The sequence below is a fragment of the Eubalaena glacialis genome, chromosome 8 (assembly GCF_028564815.1).
Source record: "Eubalaena glacialis isolate mEubGla1 chromosome 8, mEubGla1.1.hap2.+ XY, whole genome shotgun sequence".
Taxonomy (NCBI): Eukaryota; Metazoa; Chordata; class Mammalia; order Artiodactyla; family Balaenidae; genus Eubalaena; species Eubalaena glacialis.
In genome coordinates, this window is record NC_083723.1 from 24046493 (window position 1) to 24073075 (window position 26583).

Here is a 26583-nt window from a genome sequence, read left to right on the forward strand (position 1 = left end):
TTATCAATACTATCCATTCAGCCTGTAACTTATTCATTTATCATTTATTCATTCAGCAAATTTTTTTTGAGCTCTTAGTCTTACACAAAAGAGAGCTACCCTATGATAAAGAATTGAATAAATTGTACTCTAATTCCAATTCATGTGTACAGTATTCTGTGTTCAGATCTTACATGTGATTATTAGAGAGAGAGGTTTTTGTAGCCTCCATTGTACGAGGTAATGATGGGTCGATGCAAGCTGCTTTTTATGAGGTCTTTTTATTTTCATATTTTTCTCTCAAGGAATATTGTCATTTTCTGTCCTTTTTGGGGCAGATTTGGGCTGTTTCAGGACTCACTGGAAATAACTGCTCTCTTACCACAAGCTTTTTTTTAAAACTGGTTTTCTGATGGTTTGGAATCTACATGGGGGCCTGCGCTGCTCATTTTTGTTTCACTGGTGCTAGTTTCACCCACTCTTTTTAGGCTGTCTCTAGCTGTCCCCTGGTCCCTTGTTTTCTTCCTACCTTCCGACTATTACTTCTGTTAGCTTTAGCCATTGTTACTCTTTCACGTAAACATTTTCAGTCTCTCTCATTGGTTCTGATTGGTCTACTCTGTGTCTTTGTTGCCTTGCCTCTATGCAAATCTTATTTTTCTATTTATTTATTTTTTAATAAATTTATTTATTGGTGGCTGCGTTAGGTCTTTGTTGCTGCTTGCGGGCTTTCTCTAGTTGCGGCAAGTGGGGGCTACTCTTCGTTGTGGTGAGCAGGCTTCTCATTGTGGTGGCTTCTCTTGTGGAGCACAGGCTCTAGGCGTGCGGGCTTCAGCAGTTGTGGCGCATGGGCTCAGTAGTTGTGGCGCGCGAGCTCTAGAGCGCAGGCTCAGTAGTTGTGGTGCACGGGCTTAGTTGCTCCTCGGCATGTGGGATCTTCCCAGACCAGGGATTGAACCCGTGTCCTCTGCATTGGCAGGCGGGTTCTTAACCACTGTGCCACCAGGGAAGTCTGCAAATTTTAAAATACTATGAGGCTATTGAAATTGTGCTAAAGAATACACAGATGAATTAAACATGGCCTAGACAGGAGGAAGGGACTTTGAGCTTGGTATTGGAACATGTGTTAAGAGTTTTCTAGACAAAAACAAGGAAAAAGCATTCTAGAAAGAAGAAACAGTATAGAGAAAGGCTGAATATATTTCTTTTTCTACAGTATCAATTCCTGGAAGTATTAGCCTTTTAAGTTGAAGGATAACCAGATATTTAAGTTTGATAGGTACCATAGTTTTTTCTGTTTTCAGAAAAAACACTAAGTGAATAATCTTTTCTAGCAACCGTGCATCAGTGTCAACTTTCCCAGAGTGTCATTAACTTAGATACATTAACATTTTAATTCTTTAATATCTTAGTGAAAAAAAATTATCTTTCTTTCTTAGTTTTTATTTTCCTGATTTGTAGTGAGGTTGAGAATCTTGTCTTTTTGTATCTCTTCTGTGGACTCCTCTTAGTATTCTGTACTCAGTTCTGTTAAATTCCTTGTCCTTTTCACACTGAATCTCTTTGAATATTAGGGATATTACTTCTTTATGTTTTACAAATGTTTTTATTCAGCATATTTCTTTTACTTTTTTGAAACAGTATTTTTCTTGTTACAGAACTTTTAATTTTCTTCAATCAGTTCTGACTTCTGTGTTTTGTGCCTTGTCAGACATTCTTCAGCTTACAATTATTTTTTTAAAAATTATCTTCCTTTTTCTAGGTGGAATCTAAGTATATTTTATAATCTGATCATCCCTTGCCTACAACCATGTATTAAATACTCCATTCCTGAGTGACTTGAAAATGCTACCCTTAGCATTAAATTCAGTGTTTTTCTGAACTCCATTTTTTCTTTTTATTGATATATTCTTTTATTCCCTAGCTCAGTCACTTATTTTCATAATAAGATGGAAATAATAATAACATCTACCTTACAGGGTTCTGAGAAATAATGACGAGCCGTTACTACATGCCTTGGTCATAATCGATGCTCAGTAACTGTTGGTTATTGCTGTGTTATTTATAATGTTTATACTACTATTATTACATTTGTCAGAGTCACATTATTTTAGTTTCTCTTGCTTCATAGGATATTGGTATCTGGTAGGGTAAGTGCACCCATCCCATTGTTCTTTTTTAACCAAAATATAAAGGCTATAATGCATTTCTCGTCCAGATAAACTTGGGAATCAACTTAATTCCTCACAACCCTTTTGAAACAAACAAAAAAAGCCTGTCGGTATCTTGATTGGAATTACATTTTAATATGTAGGTTAACTGGGTGAGAATTGACTAAAAGATGTAAAATTTTAAGAGACAGTGACAATTTGCTGTGGATTGCTTCGTATTTGGCCGCTCGCAGATATGCAAAGCAGATTACACATTAGTTATCTAAAATGAGAGGAAACAAAACTGTTTTCAAGGCTGGCATAGAGCGATCAAAATCTGTGCCTAATATCCTTTCAAAACTCTCATAATGCGTGTAGTCAGTCTGTGGATGACAATTTATTGATAAATTAGATTATTTTGTTTTTAGTAAGGTACAGTTAGGGAAGTGTTGAACAGGGGCCTATCAACATGTCACTGCATCACTTAGCCTTGTGCTGCTCAGAGTGTGGTCCATGGGCAGTGCCTGCACACAAGCATGTGCACAGGTGAGTACAGAAGTGAAGGAAGCGATTAGACAAACTTTTACAGCAATTGACAGAGTAATTTATATGTTAACTCTGATAGTTTACAAAAGTGTATTTATATTTTACGTCATTTAAATGTTATTTTTCCAATAGTATTAGCTTTGAAAGATTGGAAACAAAAGAAAATGAAACAAATAAAACACAAGACTGATCTTTCATCCCAGAAAGCTTGAGAAGCACTTCCTTGGAATAAGCTGGGCTGTAAGGAACAGAAAACCTTGCCTTGAATTGACTTCAGCTCCCTTTCTCCCCCAAACCTCAGCGTGCTCCTGCATAATGGCCACTTTTCTCTTCCTCTAATTTTTAAATTTATTTCGTTATTTAGTTAGATTATGTCTCTGCCAGATTTGCCAGATTGCTGTTGAGAAAGGCTGTGTCAATTTACTTTCCTAGCAGCAGTGCCTTTTCTTAGCACTCTGGGTAGCCAAAATTTGGAGTCTGACATGTTTAAAATATTGGCTAATTTATTAGTAAGTCTTATTTTAATTTAACTTGCATTTTCAATTTTTTAATATAACTATGCAGTTTTCCATTTCTTTATTGACTTTTTATTTCTCTGTGTTAGTGGCTTATTTTATCCTTTATTCATCTACGGATTGGAGTCTTGGTGTTTTGATTATGTATTTGCTTGTTTGTATGTACTTGCATATTAACCCTTTGTCCACCAATGCAAATGTTCTCTCACATTTGGCTTATTGCCTTTAATCTTAGGTTGTCATTAAAAAATTTTTCCCCTATTATTTCTTCCATTGTGTTTAAATTTAGAAAATCTTCTCTCAACCAAAGATTTACCAAATATTTGTGCTATTTTAAAAGTTTTTTAGGGGAGTGAATTTCAACATCGTTTCTATGTTAGTTCTTTAATCCCTCTGAAACTTCGTTTTATGCATGGAATAAGGATCTACATTATTTTTTTTCCTCTTCATATGGCTATCTAATTATTCACAAGTATTTTTTGAATAATTGTATTCTTTCCTACTGATTTATCTTGCCACCTTTGTCATGTAAGTTCACATTTGGGATTTTCTCCCCGTTGATCTGCATTAATACTAGATGTTCTACATATTGTAGACTTTTAATATCTGATCATTTCAGCCCTCTGTCCCCAGTATTCTTTTTCAAAATGTTTCTAGTTATTTCTACTTATTTTTCCGGATGAATGTTTGAATTATTTATAGTAGTCTGGTTTATCGTTGAGAACTAAGATGAAGAAGTTATAATATTATATTGTTTTTGATTCTGAGAAATACTGATTTATATATGTGACAAAGTGATATTAACCTTCATTTGAAATGTATTATATGCCTCCAGCACAGTATTTTTCTACTTTGCTCAGTTCATGTATTATTTATTACATGTTTGTCTATTCACAATAGGTTCTATTGTGCATACAAAGAACAGTTTAATATTTATTTTATTAATTTGAAAATTAAAGCTATATAGTTATAAGATTCATAGATATATACATAAAAGTTATATTTGTGTAACATACTTATTATAATTTCTCTTCTTGACATAATGAAGCTCATGCTCACTGCAATTTAGTCAAAAATTTTGCCATCTGCAATTTAGTTAAAATTAATTTAGATGATTTTACTTTTATCCCCCACCCCTTCCCCCTTAAGCAGTGTTACGGGGAAAAAAAGAAAAACAACTTCCTCTTTCCTTGCCTCAGTCATTTTTACTTTGGTTACAGTTGTGTTTTTAGAGAAAAAAAGTTTTACATTTGTTTATTTCTTAAAGCAATTCTTTAACATCTGGGATTAGCACCAGGCGCCTTGGAGAGGTGACTTCACTAAAGTTCTCAAGATTTCCTTACCAGTACACTAACTTTGGTGAAAGCAGTATAACTGTCTTAAATTTATAGGAGTGATTGTATGCTCTAGAAATGTGGTAGATTAAATATGTCAGTAATTCTCATTGTATGTGGTGTTCGGTATTGTTGCCTAATGTTATTAATGAAATAATTATCCTAAACCATTGAAACAAAGGATTTCTATACCTGTATCAATCATGACATCAATATATTATCCCTGTGGTCAAAAATTCAAAGGTGCACTATTTTTTTTAACACTCCTTTATCATATTACTTAGCCTCTGTCGTAGAAGGGCTTTCTGATGTTTTCTATTGAAACACTCATCTAGCCTTTGCTTAACAATTTCAGTCTCTCCCTCCTTTTTTTGTGTTTTTGGATAGCTTTGGTTGTGAAAAAGTGTTCTTATTGGATTGAAATCTGATATCTTTTGCCCTCAGAATTCTTTTTCTGCTGTGTACCTAAGCACAAAGTCTGTTCTTTCTTACCTTTGATGATTCCTGATCTATCAGAAGACAGCCATCATGGTCCCTCAAAGTCCTCTCTTCCCCGTAATTCTCACAAAATAGGTGACGGCTTCAAATAAAATGTGTTGTCACTAACAGGTGCTCCCTGATCATCACTGCGTGAGAAGATAGCATTTCCCATCTCCTTTGAGTTCCCCAAACACGCAGTTATATGAACTAGAAGTTACATTCTTTAAACCATCTTATTTTCATTTAGTTCGTAGTCATTTGAAAACATACTAACTCGGCTACATCCAAGGATTTTTTTCCTTGCTACTTGCAAATAATTGCCTGGCAAATAGATTTCTTTTTAACACTACAAAAAGAGTTCCTGTAAACTGCTTTACTTACCTATAGCCCTTTAGTAATCCCTACCCTTTTCCGACACTGTGTCATACTGTTTTAGTACACTCAAGTTTGTCTTTCTTTCTTAAATGTTCTTAAGTAACATTTTAAATGAATCTTGAAAAGACTTAAGTCCATGACAAGATAGGATTATTGTCATCATTCTGCAGTTGTCAAATTTATCTTGTCTTAGGCAGTGGCTACTTAGTAAGTGTTGACTAATATGTGGGATTAGGTGACTAATTACTTGTAGAACTTTAAATAAATTGCACAATCTCTCTATGTCTCAGGTTCTTTTTAAACAAAACAAAAAATTAGGTAGAATAATTTCTGAAGTACCTTCCTGCTTAAATTTATTACTTAAAGCTCATCTGCAGACATCTGAATGTCCTGCTAATGACATGGAGATGAGTATTCCAGTTGGTTTTTTAAGGAAAAGAGACTTCTTTACATTTTGTGAAGAGGAGACATTTTTGAATGCCGCAGTTTATAAATAGAGCTTCCACAGTTTCCCAAGTCTTTTCTTCAGGCTTCTTTCCCGGCAAGTTTGAAGAGAACGTGATCTTATGACCCATACCAGAGGGCATTAGTCTTTTCTGTCAGCAAATTTTATGGAAATTGAATAAATATATCATAATGAAAGCTCATTTTAAAGCTCACTTAAGTGAAAAGCACTTTTCTAAAATGGATGGAGAAAAATATGTTTGATGTCACTTAAAAATAAAAATAACCAAATTTAGAAATTTCTCATATAAGTCATTATTTGGAAAAGTGAATAACTGTTTACTGGAATTAGGTAAATGGTGCTAAAAACGACTTGAAATTGTGTTTTGTTGGGGTTTATTAAGGACATGGTACAAGTGTTACTTGCTTGCATGCATTTCTCTCGTGATTTACTAAAAAGGGAAACATATGCTTGAATAATACGTTCCCATGCTGAGTGACTTAATTATTTCTCACGATGGGTTCCATCTGAAAAGAAAATGTTTCACAAATTGGCGGTAGAATGAATTTATATTGTCAGTTAGTACCCTCTGCTAGCCTGTGTCACCAAATGCTTCCCTTCTGTATGCCTTATTATAATATGTGCATCACTTTATAAAGAGCTACTACACCACGTTGGAAAAAATGCCCCTAGAGAAAAATTATGGACTGTCTATCCAGTTAACATAAAGCTGCATATCTCAGGCCAGAAAGAATCTTTGCGAAGATGGTAACTTCACATATCCCTTATTTTTGTATTCACTGTGTTATTACCTGAAGACTAGAGTTGTGTTATAGAGCACTGTAGCTACTACCCATATGTGGCTACTGAGTATTTGAAATGTGTCTAATCTGAATTGAGATGCATTGTCTGTATAAAAGAAACACCACATTTCAAAGACTAAATATCTATAATAATATGAAATATCTCAATAAGTTTATATTGATTACATGTTGAAATGATATTTTATATACAGGTTAAGTAAAATATATTGTTACAGTTAATTTTACTTTTTTTTTTTTTTTTTTTTACACTTTTTAAAACGTGCTATTAGAAAATTTAGAATTGCGTCAGTGGCTCCTATCTCTTTTGGACAACACTGACCTAGTGGGCTTGATTACCTATGGATCAGAATAACTGTAAATATTGTAGCCTCAAAACTTAAGCAAAATTTAATTAAATTTATGTGTAGTATTCCTTCATTTAAAAACTTTGCATGCTCTCTTCTCTATGTGTCATGAGTATTTCTACTCCAAAGCTATGCTTATTTTGTTTCCTTGCGTGGATTAGCAAACAGCTATCCCCATCTCCTAGCCCACTGATTTTAAGGTATACATACTTTAAGGTCTTCTGAAAAATCTCACACCATTCTGTGGAACTATTCCTGCTTTATTCCACATTGATTTCTCCCTTCTTTGAACTTATTTTACATTGATGAAGTGTATCACAAAGCTAACATTTAATTAGATTCTAAAAATAACCTCTAATGGTGTTAATGTGTTTTTTAGATTGGAAACATTTTGGTAAGGGAGAGGCAAAGCACACATTCTTCTGTTTTCTCAAAAGGGTACAACAGACTGTCAGTGGGTAGTTGGTTAATATATTCTCTCATGAGCTGCAAGTGTCGTCATTCTTTCAGCTCCTTAGTGCCTTGATAGCTGTTACTAATATCACAAAACATGGGCTCATGATTTAAGATTATGCTTTTTTGATTAAGCCAATTTTTTAAGTGGTGCTTTTAGAGAAATCCAAGTTATGACACCAATAAAAGGCATAAAGAAAATTCACTATTGCACTTTTTGTAATCTATAATATATTTTATCTGTAGTGTCTGCCTTTTTACTTTTTAAATAAAAATGGACTTTGAATGTTCAGGATGATGCCCGCCAACTCTTTGTGCTTGCTGGCGCTGCTGAGGAAGGTTTTATGACTGCAGAACTTGCTGGAGTTATAAAGAGATTGTGGAAAGACAGCGGTGTACAAGCCTGCTTCAACAGATCCCGGGAGTACCAGCTTAATGATTCTGCAGCATAGTAAGTAATCTTAACTTCAGAACTACTCTATCATGAATAGTTACTTGGAAGTCAGGTATACCTCCAAGTCACTTTTAGTGCAGAATTGGCTGACACATTCTTGTACAACTCAGGATATTTTGGATGACAGTGTTTCAAAACTTTTTCTGTCTTTTTTGTGTGTGTTTGTAGGTAGCAAGGCTCGTATTTCCCTTGTGTTCAAAAGTTGTCTCAAGAGACTCATGTAACTCTAATTGAAATGTGCAGAATGGAGCTGTTTCCAGTATATTTCCAAGAAAGTAATTGGAACTTGCCAAAATTTACTCTGATTTTGGGTGTATCTCTAGTTTGCCTGGGGCTAGCCAAAGGGGAGGGTAACTGATTTGTGTGCTTTTTGTTTACTAAGTGCCTGAGAAGTTACTTGTCCAGTGACAGACACCCTGAGTGACAGGCACCCCGTTTAAAGGGGTGCATGGTGATCCCAAGATATTTTCTCACTGATGAAAATAAAATAGCTGTACAGTTGAAAGTTGTCAACTGTATGTGCCCTGTTGCAGTGGACATTGTTTACAGATATCTAAGTCTAGTTTTTTAGAAGAAAAATCTGCCCTGATTTTCCAGGTGGTGGCCCCAGAAAGTCTATAAAGGAAGTTTTGATAAAACCTAATCAGGGAGCTTTCTGTTTGATAATCTGCGTAGAATTAAAAAAAAAAAAAAAAATCAAGGATTTGTTTCCATTACTTGGCATACATACTCAGAAATGTCAAAGATGATATTACTAGAAACATGTGCCTTGCACTCATTTTACTTTCCAAAATTACTCAGTTTTCTTGACAGAGCTATTGGCTCTTAGGAACACAAGTGAGGCTTAAATAGAAGATGACAGGTATTAGAAGGTCCAGGTAAATACACATACTTTGCCACAGTGGAAAACCAACGGGTATGGCTCCTGAGGACCTTATTATCGTATAGCATGTCATGTATTGCACGTCAGAGTACTCAGTGTTAGGTAAATGATTTAGTGTGAATGAATAAGTAATACAAATTACTGTGTAACCTGTCACAATTTTTATAATGCTATATTTCTTAATATGTATATTTATTGTTTTACAAGTGTATAAACATATAAATTATTACATACATAGTTGATATATGTATATGTAACATCTTCTTATTGCTATGTAGCCCATCTCTCCAACTGGTGTCCTCACTTCTACAAGGAAATACTCTTTGACTCAATGAGTAGGCCTTTGATTCCCTGTTAGGTATTCATGATGTGATGTATTTTTTTCCATACTACTCACAGATTTACATTTATTTTGAGGTGATTTGACTTATATTGAGACTGCTTGATTCTTTTTTATCTCTGCCACTGCACTGTAAATTCAGTAAGGTCTGTTTTTGCCCAGTGTTATATCTCCATTGCCTGATACATGGTTATCACGCAATATGCCCTTAAATTACTAAACCAAACTTTACAGAAGCTAGAAGAGAAAATTAGAAGAAAAATTCTTAGGGCAAGGACACAGCTCTTAGTCCACCATACTTGCTTTGGCGCCACCAGAACCTGAAGAAAGATCTAAGTGGAAGTCACTCACGGTGAGAAGGTTTCTGTGAGCCGAGCCCAGCAAGGGGAACTATTTGAATAATTAAGGGGTGCTTCTTAGGGACAACAGATTGAAGTTCATTTCCCCCTATCTTTCTGGACCCCCCTCAGTATATTTACCAAGACCCTTTGTCCTGTGCACAGTGCTTGGACGCGCTCTGAAAGAAACGTGTCACTTTGGCTCCCCATTATTTCATTACTAGTAGTTCTCATCTTAAGATGGCAATAATGGAGCCATTTTTCAGGAATGAAGGAAATCATAAAAATCTTTTTTCTCTGTGGTAGTTACAAGCTATCTTGATTTCTGAATTCTTGACCGGAGATAGGGGATGCTGCCAAGCTGCCCATTAAGGCCATCTAACCACCAATTTACATTTTAAATTTGTGATCTTTTAAAACAATTGGAGTTTTTCACGATGCCTGTTTTTCTTTTTTGTCTTGTTGAAATACAGATGTGCATTATTTTTAGAGACTAATAGAACTATAGCAGTTTTAAGCAAAGAAATGTATATAGGAGTAATCAGAGTAAATTTTAAATAAGAATAGCTCACTATTTCAAAGGGACAATTAGTAAAATCTAGCCATGGCCTGTTTGTTTGTTAGTTTGTTTTTTAAGTCAGGTTTTCTTACAGTAAGGTGAATGTTACATATATGGAACTAAAAACACAGATGAAGTACTAGGGGATTATCACCAGTGCAGTAATACATTGATTATTTTAAATTCAGTAAATATAATACAGACAACTCAAGCTATCATCTCCATGTATTCTGGTATCAGCTTCTGGTGTCAGCATCACATACATAGACTTAACTGTCTAAAACATTTTGATTACTAATTCACGGGATAGCTTTCCAACCCCATCTCCAGAAATCAAATATTTATTGAGCTCCTTTTGTTTGTAAGACCCCATTCTAAATGGCTAAGGAACAGTTTCAGAGGATAACGTCAATGAAAGTTGCAAAAGTTGGTGCCTCTCTATAATAAACCTAGATGTATCGTCTAAATTATCTTGGACTCTTCCACTCTAGTATTAGAAAACACTTCGGTGATGCTCCCCACGTTCAACTGACCTTAGGATTAATTCCATGCGTGGCCTACTAGTGGACTTACTTTCTGAGATACAAGATGTGACTCTTCCTACCTCCATACTGTTCTACTGCTTTTCCTGATGTGAATGACATTCCCTTTTATCCGTTGCACCTGTCAGATTTCTATTTATGCCCTTCACCATCCGTGAAGCCCTCTTGAACCACTCAGGTTCACCTGAATCTCTCCATACCTGGACTGTAACATTATTGATTCTACTACATAAGTGGACACAGAATAAAAGAACTGCATGGTATGACACCACTACATTTTTATAGCACAACATATTTTGCATCATTGGCAGAAAGTGTTGAATGAGTGACTGAAATCAGTTGAGAAGTAAAATATGAATATTGATTCATAGAGGCAGTAAAATGTAGAGTACAGGAGCATGTGTCGTGTTTTCCTGTATGTTACTTAGGGTTGGTTGAAAAGGAACAATATTGAATTCAGCCTTTGGCCAGAGGTTTCCTCACTACTTAGGAAGGCTTTCTAATTTCTCAACAAACGAATAATGTCTGGAACATAAACACAGTGCTACATCAAAGAAGTGTAATAAAGAGTTTCAAGGGACAAATTCATGGTGTGCCGTGAGTTTGGATGTTTATGAAGTTATTACTTTGTTTTCTTTTCCAACAAGGAGATTTACTGAAATATTTAAGGAACTTTGTGGCTGGAGAAGTATAAACATTTTCATTTCTGCGAGAGTTGTGTAAGATACAGACTTAAAATTACATCATTTCACAGAAATATAAAAACGTCAGTAATCTGGAGTATTGCATGCATCAGAATGTTTTACTCTTTGGTTTAGATGGTCTTTATTGACAGTGTTAACTATTAGCATATTGTTGTTTATTTTTTTAGCTATTTGAATGACTTGGACAGAATTGCACAACCAAATTATATCCCAACTCAACAAGATGTTCTCAGAACCCGAGTGAAAACTACAGGAATTGTTGAAACCCATTTTACTTTCAAAGATCTTCATTTTAAGTGAGTATCTTCAAAACATATGATTTATGAATTTAGATACAAAACACATTGTTTAAGGAAAAAAAGGTATACTAATAAAAGTTTTAAAATTTTTAGAGTTTGACGTTACAAAAAATGTTTCACAGCTGATTGCAGAAAAGAATTTTGGGCTGAAAGAGGTCAAGAAACATTCAGGAGGAATATTTATATTTTTATTTAAGAAAAAATAGCCATGCAAATTCCTTTTGCCTATATTTTTCACAGCGACTTAAATAAAAATAGTTTTTGGCTTTTATTTTTAAAAGAAAGTACTGCTCTAATATTTTATATTTTGGGAAAGTGTTGCCATCCATTTTTAGGTTTTACTGATAGAATATATGCTTGTTTATGGAAATATTTTTTAAAGTTACCTTTTAAAAAATTTTCACGAAGATTTTTATTTATACAAACTGATGTTTGTACTATTTCATGATGAAAAATGTTCATTTAATTTACAGTGTACTATAACTTAACTGAAATCTGAACAGAGAAGCACTAAGTGGTAGCCTTTAGAATGAAAGGGAATCTGGAGTTCATTTTGTCTAGTCCACTCATTGTGTGATGAACTGGGCTCAGGGAAGTTCATTTAAACATTGCATTCAGATTTACAGAACTATGTTTTTCTTTTTCCAATAAGTAACAGTTTTCAAAGTATGAGAAAAACTGCTGAATTTTGCTTCAGTTAACTCCAGTGCTCTGAAGCAGTATGATAATAAAGCAGAATTTCTGAAACCATCTTAAAGAAAGGCTCCTAGTGAAAGATTAAAAACAAATATTCATCAGCTCACCTCGTAAAGAAGCTCAATATTACAAGTTGTGGGGAGCACAGCTAAATATATGCAACTATACCTCTGATTCTCTCCATAAGTATTTTAAATATAATACATTTGTTACTATCATTTATCACTACATTATCCCACATTCAGTGATTCATGTAATTAAGTTTTCCAGAAAACTAAAATTTAATTTCAATTTTCCCTGGCAGCTTCCCTCCAAAAAAACAAACATTGCCCTGCTTTCTTAAACAGAGATATAGATCATAATTAGTTTATCTGACCGTGTAACTTTTGGTACTGTAACATGGTACTGTTTTGCATTTGCTTTTAATTTTTTTCTGTTTTCACTTTTTTTTTGGCATCAGTGGGCTTTTTTTTTTTCCTTTCCCTGCTGGTATGATCTCTTATTGAAATCATTTACCTTCTTTTAGTTTGCTTACTATTTGGAGAATATTAAATAACCAAACTGAGGAATATTAAAATAGTATTATTTTAAATAATCTGATTTGTCTTATTTGATAACTGTTGCCAGATGTATTTAAAAATTATAAAGTGATTTTAATTATAAGGAAATTCACTGTTAGATTTTAAGCTTTACTGGGTCTTTTTTTAATCCTAGTACACCTTAAATTCTGATTTTTTTTGGTTTCTATTTACCTTGCTTTAAGACCATATTCTATAGCAAACTTAAATTGTTATGTTCAGATGATGACTTTATTCTAACCATGAAGTTTCAGGAGAAAATGCATGGGGTTCGGGTTAGCAAGTAAGGATTCTGGACATAGGCCCCTGGTTAGGTAAGGGCAAACTTGTTTAAGATTCTTAACAGACTGGTCCAATCTTGCTCATTGTCAGAGGTTTATACATAAAATGGTTACTGTCTATAAAAGGAAACGTAGAGTTGTGAGCTCTGTAAATGATGGGAAACGGCAAAGGTAAATGTCACATCAATTATTTGGTGCTTTGGGCAATCTCACTGTGCAAAATTCAGTTTCGTTCTTCGGTAGATGCGCCCTAAACATTCGCTTCCAGACCATACACTTCACTTCCAGCCTAGGTTTCTCAAAGTTGCCATTTCAACATCAGGAGTTGTCTGTCATCATGATCCTTCCAGGAAGTCCACTTATCTCGCTCTGTTTAGTCTCCTTGGGTGAGGTAAAATTTCACAGGATGTTTTTAGTTACTGTTTCACTTGCTGACTTACAGATAAACATAGGTCTGTCAGGAACTTCAAATAAACTTTGTCTTATTTTGGATTTGAATTCTGTTAAATTACTATCATTGCTAACATATGGTTTCAACTTTGCATTTTATGTGTTAAGTGAGCCTCAGAAGAATGAGGGCAAAAATATACTTAGAATAATTCTACTGGAAACTCTTGAGTGTGCTTATCATTTTGTGTGTTTTGTGGTATAAATTCATTGTCTGATTTTTAACTGCTGATATAAAATTTCGGTTTCACTTATTTTGTGGTATGGGAATTAACATTCAAAATGAGGCAATAAGGCATTATAACTTAACAATATATATTATCACCTCTGTGACTAGGCATGTATGGAAAGTGTCTATGAGGATTATTTTGCTTTAAAGAATTAACAGTTTTATCTTGTTATATTTTTGCTGAATATAGAATTAAAGCATCCCTTCTCTTAGAAAATCATCATAACATGTTTCTATTCCTTTTCTTTAGTAATGTAATGTGCAGTTGGTTTTGGGGTGGAATGTCATTTATGGGGTTGGTATTCATATATGGTCAACTAGCATTGTCTCAGTCTTGGTCACAGTGGAATTAGATGACAGTCTGAGGGTAAGTCAGCATAGCTCAGGATAGCCAATATATCCCCTTCCATCTTCCCTCCCTCCCCCTGCTCCCTCTAAAAAGAGAAACCTAAGAAAACTCAATTTCACTCCCTATTTGATACTAGTCAAAAGTCTCACCTTTTCATATGAAGGAGAACATACTATAATCTTGCTTTGTTTTGGGTTAAAGAAATAGAAGTTCAGAATTTGAAGATAATTCTCCTGTATTTGTGAAATAATGAAAATGCTCTGTGCACAGTCTGATCCTTTGTCATATTAGTTCTTAGTCATTTTTGCTCCTTGACTTATGAATTAGGCCAGTGATTCTCAAAGTGTGGTCTCCAGATCAGCAGCATCAACTTACCCACCTGGTGATTCTAATGCACACTGAAGTTTGAGAAGCAGTGGCTTAGATTAAAGGTTCTTTATGACCAGTATATGAATGACCCTCATTCATTTCTAAATTAAATAAATTGAAGATTTCTTCTGTATTCATATTGCTTGATTATCAAGTTAAAGCGCTTTTATATTTAACATTCCCACAGCATAACTGGAAGGTCTAGATCTTCAGCATGGTAAAACTAACCTATTATTGATCCATTTAGAGTTTATTTTTGTGTATGGTGTTAGACAGTGTTGTAATTTCATTCTTTTACTTGTAGCTGTCCAGTTTTCCCAGCCTCACTTACTGAAGAGACTGTCTTTTCTCCATTGTATATTCTTACCTCCCTTGTCATAGATTAATTGACCATAGGTGCGTGAGTTTATCTCTGGGCTTTCTAGCCTAGTCCATTGATCTATAGTTCTGTTTTTGTGCCAGTACCTTACTGTTTTGATTACTGTAGCTTTGTAGTATAGTCTGAAGTCAGGGAGTCTGATTCCTCCAGCTCTGTTTTTCTTTCTCAAGATTGCTTTGGCAATTCGGGGTCTTTCATGTTTCCAGATAAATTTTAAAGTTTTTTGGTCTAGTTCTGTGAAAAATGCCATTGGTAAAAACTAGTCTATTATTGCTTGAAAGTGTTTTAAAATATTCTGTAGACAGAGTTCATTCTTTCATTCAACAAATGTTTATGAAGTGCGTGTGTTTGTCCAGTGGAGGGGCTATAACGTGGCCAAAACAAAGTCTTTGCCTTTACGTTGTTTTAGGGATGGGGGAGGAGAGGAGATGAAATAACTGTTTAGTATTCAGGGGGTGGTAATTGCTACAAAGAGAAATAAAGCAAGATGGGGGGGGACATACTAGTTTCCTAAAGCTGCTGTAACAAATTACCACAAACTAGTGGCATATAACAATGGAAATTTATTTTTTGATAGTTGAAGCCAGAAGTTTAAAATCAGTTTGTCAGCAGGACTATGCTCCTTCTGAAGGCTCGAAAAAAGAATCCTCCCTTGCCTCTTCTTAGTTTCTGGTGGTTGTCAGCAGTCCTTGGTGTTCCCTGCCTTATGGCCATATCACTCCAGTCCTTGGCCTTCTTCCCTGTGTGGGTCTGGTTCCTCTTTGCTTATTAGTTCACTCCTCAGTTTCTCTCCTTTGTCTTGCATTTTACTTTAGCAGCAAGGAGAACCAAGGCTGTACCTTGCATTCTTTGCTTGAAAATTTTGTCAGCTAAATCTAAATATCCAGGTTCGTCTCTTACAAGTCCTACCTTACACCCAGCACTAGAATAGTTAAGCCAAGTTTTTGCCACTTTAAAACAAGGATTACCTTTTCTGTAGTGTCCAATAATATACTTCTTATTTCCTTCTGAGACCTCAACAAAAACATCTTTAACATTCATATATCTTTCAACATTGTGTTCATGATGATATATATTCATTCTCTAAGATAGAAGCTTTTCTACCATCCTCTTCACTTCCATCTAAGTCTCATCAAAATCACCTTTAATATCCGTATTTCTAACCAACCATCTTTCAAGGCATTCTGGGCTTTTTCTGTCAAGTAACTCAAAATTCTTCCAGCCTTTCCCTATTACCCACTTCCAAAGCCACTTCCACAGTTTTGGGAATTTGTTTTACAGCATTACCCCACTCTGGGTACTAAAGTTTGTGTCAGTCAGGGTTCTCGCAAGCAGCAGAACCAGTAGGTTGTGTATTTCAAGGAACTGGCTTAACGTGACTGTAGGTGCCAACGAATTGGAAGTTTGTAGTGCAGGACAGCAGGCTCAGATAGAAACTGATGTTACAGTATTGAGGCAGAATTGTTTTTTCTTCTGGGAAACTTCAGTTTTTGCTCTGAAGGCCTTTCAACTCATTGCATGAGGTCTGCCCACATTATCAAGGATAATCTCCTTTACTGAAAATCAACTGACTACAGATGTTAACGATAACCAGAAAATACCTTCACAGCGGCACCCAGATTAGTGTTTGATTAAATAGCTGTGTATGATAGCCTAGCCAAATTGACACATAAAACCAGCCATCAACAGAGGGATAATGTGGGACAGGGTGGGTTTTGTTGTTATTTTACATGGAGTGGTCACGAAATATGTGACGTGTGATCAGAGAAGTTAGCTAAAATATATTATCTTTTTGGTAAAGTTGTCTTCAAATTGTGTTCCTTGGCAATTTAACAAATGGGTAATCATTTTAATTTCTTTTGTTCTTGTCTGATCTTTATTACCAGCTGTCCTTTTTATATCTTACCCATTTTAGTGTGTAGTAGAATCATTTTGTTATAGAGCATACTTAAACTTAATGAACAATTTACTAGCTAAACTAATAGAAAGAATGGCACTTAGATGATGATAAAAGTAACAATACTAGTTACTTTTGTAATGAGTACAGATCTTATGTACTCGGATTTGGTTTATAGGCCAAAACTATTCTACAGGGAAAATTCTTTTTGCCTGAGAATTAAATAGGGACTATTTTAATTAGTTCAGTATCTAGATAAATGGAGCCTTTAAAAATGTACCAGTTTGCATAGTGTTTCCATTATGTAAGTGGTTATTTCTAGGTTGCATAACATAATCTATGTGAATTTCAACTTGTGCTTAACTTAAACTCTTACAAGGAAAAGAGGAAAGGATTATTGTTTTTATACTGTTTGTGTTACTACCCTGTACAGTAACCTACAATGGTCTACTGTTGTGTATCATGTAAAAGTTGAATTTTTTCAATCCTAATTTTCAGACTATTCAGTAGGCCATCCATTTACCTCATCTCATTTTTTTTTTTCTATACCATGGTTTTACTTTTTAATTTAGGCAGCCTGTTTGCCCCTGTTTAAATATGACTTGCTTGCTCAGCTTTTCTTACCTAGGATGGTTTCTCCTTTACATCGAAGTTCTGCTGTATTGCTTCTGAGAGAAAACATTTTGTAGTTGGATGAGGGGACCATGTTCTCTGCCTCTAATGTTCTGTGACTTAAGCAAATTGAATATATTATGTTATCTCCGTATTCTTATAGTGCTGCCCCTTCTTTTGTATTTGTTTTCATGTTCTGTTCTAAAGTGTTCTCATATGTTAATGAATGTTATTTTTTTTTTTTAGTGTATTTTGGGTTTTTTGTTTTGTTCTACTGTGAGATAAAACAAAATGGTTTAAAAACCAGCAGACTTTTTTTTTTCTTTGTGAAAATCAATTTGTGACATTATTTTCCTCCCATAAAATCCTTTTCTCCTTTCTTTCCATCCCACATTCCCTATGTGATTTGGAGCTTTTTTTGTTGATTTTTATAGAACTCCTCAGAGCCTCTGAACATTCAGCGTGATGTCAAACTCATTATTTTTCCTCTTACAGAATGTTTGATGTGGGAGGACAGAGATCTGAGAGGAAGAAATGGATTCATTGCTTTGAAGGAGTGACCGCCATCATCTTCTGTGTGGCGCTGAGTGACTATGACCTGGTTCTAGCTGAAGATGAAGAAATGGCAAGTAGAACCACTTTTTTTTTTTTTTTAATTAATTTATTTATTTATTTATGGCTGTGTTGGGTCTTCGTCTCTGTGCGAGGGCTTTCTCTAGTTGCGGCAAGCGGGGGCCGCTCTTCATCGCGGTGCACGGGCCTCTCACTATCGCGGCCTCTCTTGTTGCGGAGCACAGGCTCCAGACGCGCAGGCTCAGCAATTGTGGCTCACGGGCCTAGTCGCTCTGCAGCATGTGGGATCTTCCCAGATCAGGGCTCGAACCCGTGTCCCCTGCATTGGCAGGCAGATTCTCAACCACTGCGCCACCAGGGAAGCCCAGAACCACTTTTAAAGATTGAGCATGGCATATGAAGAGCTGGAGATGTAGCCAAGAATTTTTCTGTGAAAAATTCTTGAAGAATTCTTGCTAATGCCTAAATTATTTGAAAGCTCAGGCTCTTTTCTCTAACTTTTCTGTGTAGTATATTTCCCTTTTAGAATGCAAAGAAGAACAGATGGATCCTGAAAAAAAGGAAAAGACAAAAAGTTAATCTCACCTCAACCCTAGTTGCTTAACTAGGCATTTCTGAGATCTGGTGTCTACATACTAAATGAAAATAAAGTTTGTTCCATTATAGTCCAAGGCTTATTTTTCTTAACTTATTACTTCTGCCAGCTCAGTAATCCTTGAACTCTGTTATACTTTGCTACTGTCATGTAATTTTCAGATGTGTTTCAGTGTACCATTAATCTTGGGGAAATATTTTTAATTAGAAAAAAGCTGTAAGTGTCAGTTTCTTTTATTAAAGTAAGTTATATACAATTATCATGCAGTAGGTGTAGTGCACATGTTCATTTCTGTCATTCTGGCACTATAAAATATATTAGTGCCCTTTTTGAAACCACAAATACTGGAAGGGCAGGAAGCAGGAATTGGAGGTTTCCTTCCCTAATATACCATTATATTTAGGGTATTGGGCTAATTGTGTTTCAGCTTTTTCAGTTTAATTTATTAATCTTAAAAAACCTCTACTTATCTTTTAATGGAAAGTTCGATTCACTCTGTAATAATGAGGTCTCCTTTGAAACGTTTGCGCTTTGCATTTCTAGATCGCAGGGTCCTGCAGCACAGTGACACGCTGCTGGCACTCAGCAAGTACTGGTTGAATGCAAGAAAGTGATGAGTGATGTAGACACTCATCTTGCCTAAAATCAAAGTGTGTGCTTGTTCTTAAATGGCAAAAATACGTTTTTGTGGGACGTTACCTATTTTTCAGCTAAGTTCTATTGTATTACCATACTTTTTTTTTTCCACGCTCATTTTTTAAAAGTAATATTTCTCAAAATCCTTGCCATTATGACAAACTGGCTGTATTCTATTACAGAACCGAATGCATGAAAGTATGAAGTTGTTCGACAGCATATGTAACAACAAATGGTTTACAGATACATCTATTATACTTTTTCTAAACAAGAAGGATCTCTTCGAAGAAAAAATCAAAAAGAGCCCTCTCACTATATGCTATCCAGAATATGCAGGTACTTTACTTTCTGTAGATAACTTGTCAGCTCGTATATTTCTAAGTGAACGTTTCCCTAAGGCAAGATTTCAGTTGTTGATTTGAATCTTTTGGCTTAGTAATTCTTAACCTTTAAGAGAAATTATTTATCAAACTGCATTCAAGCACAAGTAGTTCCTTGAGTTGAGGGTGAGATGACTGAAAATAACATTCATTTTAGGGAAAAGCTGTTAGATAATTTTCTATGATGACTCCAAGTCTTCGTAAACTTACGATATTGATTGGTTCATCCAGTTAACAGATCTTATGTCAGGTATTGTGTGATGCACAATAAATAAAATGTGTCTCTGGTCACTGACTTAATCTCAAAGACAGAGGTACTCCTAAACAAACAAATGCACAATAGCAGTGCAGCACGCGAGTACAAAGGAACATGGATAGTAATTGGAAGGGGGAAAAAATTAGAAAGGAGTCCGTGAGTTAGCTAACTCCTCAGGGGAGTCAGGGAAGGTTTCACAAGAAATCCAGGCTTTGGTAATGAGACTGTGAGTGGTACTTTAATTTTACTACTGTGTAAAATGGTCTGCAGTGAGAAAAGGAGACCTGAGATGCAGTCCTGGCTTTTCCATAATTAGCTCTTTGATCTTGAACAAGGCAGTTAATGGGGTCTCACTACCCCATCTGTGAAATCAGAAGTTGGGCTAAAACATTGGTTAAGTTTAGTTCCTTGGAACACTTCCCTGGCTGCTATTGAAAGTGGGTGCAAGGAACAGTGATACTCACCCCCCACCCCCTGCCCCCCTCCACACTCAACTTCTCCCTCCCTAAAGCAGAGTAATTTAGCTTTCATCTGTTTTGCATATTGGGTTTCTGAATAGGGCTTTATTTTATTTTAATGAAGAAAGTTTGATGCCTAAAAAAAAAGTTTGACTACCAATAGTTTATCTGATCTCTGAATCTAAACATTATGAAGCTTGGTTAATTTAGCTAATTGATACAAGTTACCCTCACTCCATCATCATTGTTAAAAAAAAAAGGTCTCAAGAATTTTTTTTGGTTGAAAAATGTGAAAGTGAAATATTATATTTATTGCATTATTTTTTTTTACATGCTTATTGGAGTATAATTGCTTTACAATGTTGTGTTAGTTGCTGCTGTATAACAAAGTGAATAAGGTATACGTATACATACATCCCCATATCCCCTCCCTCTTGCGTCTCCTTCCAAACCTCCCTATCCCACCCCTCTAGGTGGTCACAAAGCACCGAGCTGATCTCCCTGTGCTATGCGGCTGCTTCCCACTAGCTATCTATTTTACATTTGGTAGTGTATATATGTCCATGCCACTCTCTCACTTCGTCCCAGCTTACCCTTCCCCCTCCCCGTGTCCTCAAGCCCAATCTCTACATCTGTGTCTTTATTCCTGTCCTGTCTCCAGGTTCTTCAAAACCACTTTTTTTTTAGATTCCATATATATGTGTTAGCATATGGTATTTGTATTTCACTTTCTGACTGACTTCACTCTGTATGACAGACTCTAGGTTCATCCACCTCATTACAGATAACTCAGTTTCATTTCTTTTCATGGCTGAGTAATATTCCATTGTATATATGTGCCACATCTTCTTTATCCATTCATCTGTCGATGGACACTTAGGTTGCTTCCATGTCTTGGCTATTGTAAGTAGAGCTGCAGTGAACATTGTGGTACATGACTCTTTTTGAATTATGGTTTTCTCAGGGTATATGCCCAGTAGTGGGATTGCTGGGTCATATGGTAGTCCTATTTTTAGTTTTTTAAGGAACCTCCATACTGTTCTCCATAGTGGCTGTATCAATTTACATTCCCACCAACAGTGCAAGAGGGTTCCGTTTTCTCCACACCCTCTCCAGCATTTATTGTTTGTAGATTTTTTGATGATGGCCATTCTGACCGGTGTGAGTTGATACCTCATTGTAGTTTCGATTTGCATTTCTCTAATGATTAGTGATGTTGAGCATCCTTTCATGTGTTTGTTGGCAATCTGTATATTTTCTCTGGAGAAATGTCTATTTAGGTCTTATGCCCATTTTTGGATTGGGTTGTTTGTTTTTTTGATATTGAGCTGCTTGTATATTTTGGAGATTAATCCTTTGTCAGTTGCTTCGTTTGCAAATATTTTCTCCCATTCTGAGGGTTTTTTGTCTTGTTTATGGTTTCCTTTGCTGTGCAAAAGCTTTGAAGTTTCATTAGGTCCCATTTGTTTATTTTTGTTTTTCTTTCCATTTCTCTAGGAGGTGGGTCAAAAAGGATCTTGCTGTGATTTATGTCATAGAGGGTTCTGCCTATGCTTTCCTCTAAGAGTTTTATAGTGTCTAGCCTTACATTTAGGTAAGGGGTTTTTCGGGATCTTTTGTGTTTCCATACAAATGGTGAAATTTTTTGTTCTACTTCTGTGAGAAATGCCGTTGGTAGTTTGATAGGGATTGTACTGAACCTGTTGATTGCTTTGGGTAGCGTAGTCATTTTCACAGTGTTGATTCTTCCAATCCAAGAACATGGTATATCTCTCATATCTCTCCATCTGTTTGTATCATCTTTAATTTCTTTCATCAGTGTCTTATAATTTTCTGCATACAGGTCTTTTGTCTCCTTAGGTAGGTTTATTCCTAGGTATTTTATTCTTTTTGTTGCAGTGGTAAATGGGAGTGTTTCCTTAATTTCTCTTTCAGATTTTTCATCATTAGTGTATAGGCATGCAAGAGATTTCTGTGCATTAATTTTGTATCCTGCTACTTTACCAAATTCATTGATTAGCTCTAGTAGTTTTCTGGTAGCATCTTTAGGATTCTCTATGTATAGTATCATGTCATCTGCAAACAGTGACAGTTTTACTTCTTCTTTTCCAATCTGGATTCCTTTTATTTCTTTTTCTTCTCTGATTGCTGTGGTTAAAACTTCCAAAACTATGTTGAATAATAGTGGTGAGAGTGGGCAACCTTGTCTTGTTCCTGATCTTAGAGGAAATGGTTTCAGTTTTTCACCATTGAGAACGATGTTGGCTGTGGGTTTGTCATATATGGCTTTTATTATGTTGAGGTAGGGTCCCTCTATGCCTACTTTCTGGAGAGTTTTTATCATAAATTTGTGTTGAACTTTGTTGCAAGCTTTTTCTGCATCTATTGAGATTATCATGCGGTTTTTCTCCTTCAATTTGTTAATATGGTGTATCACATTGATTGACTTGCGTATATTGAAGAATCCTTGCCTTCCTGCAATAAACCCCACTTGATCATGGTGTATGATCCTTTTAATGTGCTGCTGGATTCTGTTTGCTAGTATTTTGTTGAGGATTTTTGCATCTATGTTTATCAGTGATATTGGCCTGTAGTTTTCTTTTTTCATGACATCTTTCTCTGGTTTTGGTATCAGAGTGATGGTGGCCTCATAGAATGAGTTTGGGAGTGTTCCTCCCTTTGCTACATTTTGGAAGAGTTTGAGAAGGCTGGGTGTTAGCTCTTCTCCAAATGTTTGATAGAATTCACCTGTGAAGCCATCTGATCCTGGGCTTTTGTTTGTTGGAAGATTTTTAATCAATCACAGTTTCAATTTCAGTGCTTGTGATTGGTCTGTGTTTGTTTTCTGTTTCTTTCTGGTTGTCTCAGAAGGTTGTGCTTTTCTAAGAATGTGTCCATTTCTTCCAGGTTGTCCATTTTATTGGCATATAGTTGCTTGTAGTAATCTCTCATGATCCTTTGTATTTCTGCAGTGTCAATTGTTACTTCTCCTTTTTCCTTCCTAATTCTATTGATTTGAGTCTTCTCCCTTTTTTTTCTTGATGAGTCTGGCTAATAATGGTTTATCAATTTTGTTTATCTTCTCAAAGAACCAGCTTTTAGTTTTATTGATCTTTCTGTTGTTTCATTTCTTTTTCATTTAAATCTGATCTTTATGATTTCTTTCCTTCTGCTAACTTTGGGGTTTTTTTGTTCTTCTTTCTCTAATTGCTTTAGGTATAAGGTTAGGTTGTTTATTTGAGATGTTTATTGTTTCTTGAGGTAGGATTGTATTGCTATAAACTTCTCTCTTAGAACTGCTTTTGCTGCATCCCATAGGTTTTGGGTCGTCGTGTTTTCATTGCCATTTGTTTCTAGGTGTTTTTTGATTTCTTCAGTGATCTCTTGGTTATTTAGTAGTGTACTGTTTAGCCTCCATGTATTTGTATTTTTTACTGATTTTTTTCCTGTAATTGATACCTAGTCTCATAGCATTGTGGTTGGAAAAGATACTTGATACGATTTCAATTTTCTTAAATTTACCAAGGCTTGATTTGTGACCCAGGATATGATCTATCCTGGAGAATGTTCCATGAGCACTTGAGAAGAAAATGTATTCTGTTGTTTTTGGATGGACTGTCCTAGAAATATCAATTAAGCCCATCTTGTTTAATGTGTCATTTAAAGCTTATGTTTACTTATTTATTTGCATTTTGGATGATCTGGCCATTGGTGAAAGTGGGGTGTTAAAGTCCCCTACTATGATTGTTACTGTCGATTTCCCCTTTTATGGCTGTTAGCATTTGCCTTATGTATTGAGGTGCTCCTGTGTTGGGTGCATAAATATTTACCATTGTTGTACCTTCTTCTTGGATTGATCCCTTGATCATTATGTAGTGTCCTTCTTTGTCTCTTGTAATAGTCTTTATTTTAAAGTCTATTTTGTCTGATATGAGAATTGCTCCTCCAGCTTTCTTTTGATTTCCATTTGCATGGAATACCTTTTTCCATCCCCTCACTTTCAGTCTGTATGTATCCCTAGGTCTGAAGTGGGTTTCTTGTAGACAACATATATATGGGTCTTGTTTTTGTATCCATTCAGCCAGTCTATGCCTTTTGGTTGGAGCATTTAATCTGCTTACATTTAAGGTAACTATCAATATGTATGTTCCTATTAGCATTTTCTTAATTGTTTTGGGTCTGTTATTGTAGATGTTTTCCTTCTCTTGTGTTTCCTGCCTAGAGAAGTTCCTTTAGCATTTGTTGTAAAGCTGGTTTGGTGGTGCTGAATTCTCTTAGCTTTTGCTTGTCTGTAAAGGTTTTAATTTCTCCATCAAATCTGAATGAGATCCTTGCTGGCTAGAGTAATCTTGGTTGTAGGTTTTTCCCTTTCATCACTTTAAATATGTCTTGACACTCCCTTCTGGCTTGCAGAGTTTCTGCTGAAAGATCAGCTGTTAATGTTATGGGGATTCCTTTGTATGTTATTTGTTGCTTTTCCCTTGCTGCTTTCAATATTTTTTCTTTGTATTTAATTTTTGATAGTTTGATTAATATGTGTCTTGGCGTGTTTCTACTTGGATTTATCCTGTATGAGAGTCTGTGCTTCCTGGACTTGATTGACTATTTCCTTTCCCATGTTAGGGAAGTTTTCGACTATCATCTCTTCAAATATTTTCTCAGACCCTTTCTTTTTCTCTTCTTCTTCTGGGACCCCTGTAATTTGAATGTTGGTGCGTTTAATGTTGTCCCAGAGGTCTCTGAGACTGTCCTCAATTCTCTTCATTCTTATTTCTTTATTCTGCTCTGAGGTAGTTATTTCCACTATTTTATCTTCCAGCTCACTTATCCGTTCTTCTGCCTCAGTTATTCTGCTACTGATTCCTTCCAGAGAATTTTTAATTTCATTTATTGTGTTGTTCATCATTGTTTGTTTGCTCTTTAGTTCTTCTAGGTCCTTGTTAAACGTTTCCTGTATTTTCTCCATTCTATTTCCAAGATTTTGGATCATCTTTACTATCATTACTCTGAATTATTTTTCAGGTAGACTGCCTATTTCCTCTTCATTTGTTTGGTCTGGTGGGTTTTTACCTTGCTGCTTCATCTGCTGTGTGTTTCTCTGTCTTCTCATTTTGCTTAACTTACTGTGTTTGGGGTCTCCTTTTTGCAGACTGCAGGTTCGTAGTTCCCGTTGTTTTTGGTGTCTGCCCCCACTGGGTAAGGTTGGTTCAGTGAGTTGTGTAGGCTTCCTGGTGGAGGGGACTGGTGCCTGTGTTCTGGTGGGAGGGGCAGCGTCTGTTGGTGTGTTTTGGGGTGTCTGTGAACTTAGTAGATTTTAGGCAGCCTCTCTGCTAATGGGTGGGGTTGTGTTCCTGTCTTGCTCGTTGATTGGCATGGGTCATCCAGCACTGGAACTTGCTGGCCGTTGGGTGGAGCTGAGATGGAGATCTCTGGCTTGCTGGCCGTTGGGTGGAGGTGGCTCTTATCGTTGAGATGGAGATCTCTGGGAGACCTCTCACTGATTGATATTACGTGGGGTCAGGAGGTCTCTGGTGGTCCAGTGTCCTGAACTCGGCTCTCCCACCTCAGCGGCTCAGGCCTGACTCCAGGCCCAGACACCACGTCCCTGTCAGCCACACGGAGACATATGGCATCTTGATGCTGTGATGCTGAGTGTAGTTCCAGGGGAAGGAGCTTGGTGGTGCTACTCTTGCTGCTCCGGGTGACCGCTGCCTCTGTTAACAGCTCCACTAAGCCTGAGGGTCTACAAGCTGCAGGAAGATGAGACCACCCGGGGCAGCCTTCAAGCCGTGATTCTTGCCACAATCCCTGCTGTTGCGGAATCCGGCTTCCCCCACTGCTGCCCAAGTCTCAAGAATTTGTTTCATTATAAACAAAATTTGTTAATTTTGTATTCAGTAAATTGTACAGTGAGTATTCACTGCCTTTTCACAGGCAGTGTTAAAACAACCATATGGTATCAGTGCTTTTACATCCCACTTATGTAGGTGAGAGCACTGTGATTTAATGAAGCGATAGAGTCCAAATCCAAACCCAAGTCTGTTGCACTCCTGCATCCAGGACATTAACAAGCAGAATACATTTAATTATGTATTTTCAATGGAGGCAAAGCAGGAGGGTCTCCAATCAGTATGAGCCTCCTGCTCATTACTACAGCCCTTTTTATGTATCGCAAAGTTATACTTTGAAATAATTTCACAGAATTAACTTACTTTAAAAGTTTTGTTTTCTTTTTGAAAGTCATAGTGTCCTAAGTCACCTTATTCAGAAACATTTTTAGTGCT

At 36.0% G+C, this 26583-nt stretch overlaps 1 protein-coding gene across 3 annotated transcripts in view; it reads left to right on the plus strand.

The window, feature by feature from the left end:
* Positions 1-26583, plus strand: part of GNAI1 (G protein subunit alpha i1) — a 231356-nt gene that overhangs the window by 197627 nt on the left and 7146 nt on the right. For all 3 annotated transcript variants that reach the window (XM_061198473.1, XM_061198474.1, XM_061198472.1), the window contains 4 exons: positions 7739-7896; positions 11433-11561; positions 17897-18026; positions 19388-19541. In XM_061198473.1, coding sequence (XP_061054456.1) covers positions 7739-7896; positions 11433-11561; positions 17897-18026; positions 19388-19541 — 571 coding nt within the window. The remainder of the gene's footprint in view (positions 1-7738; positions 7897-11432; positions 11562-17896; positions 18027-19387; positions 19542-26583) is intronic.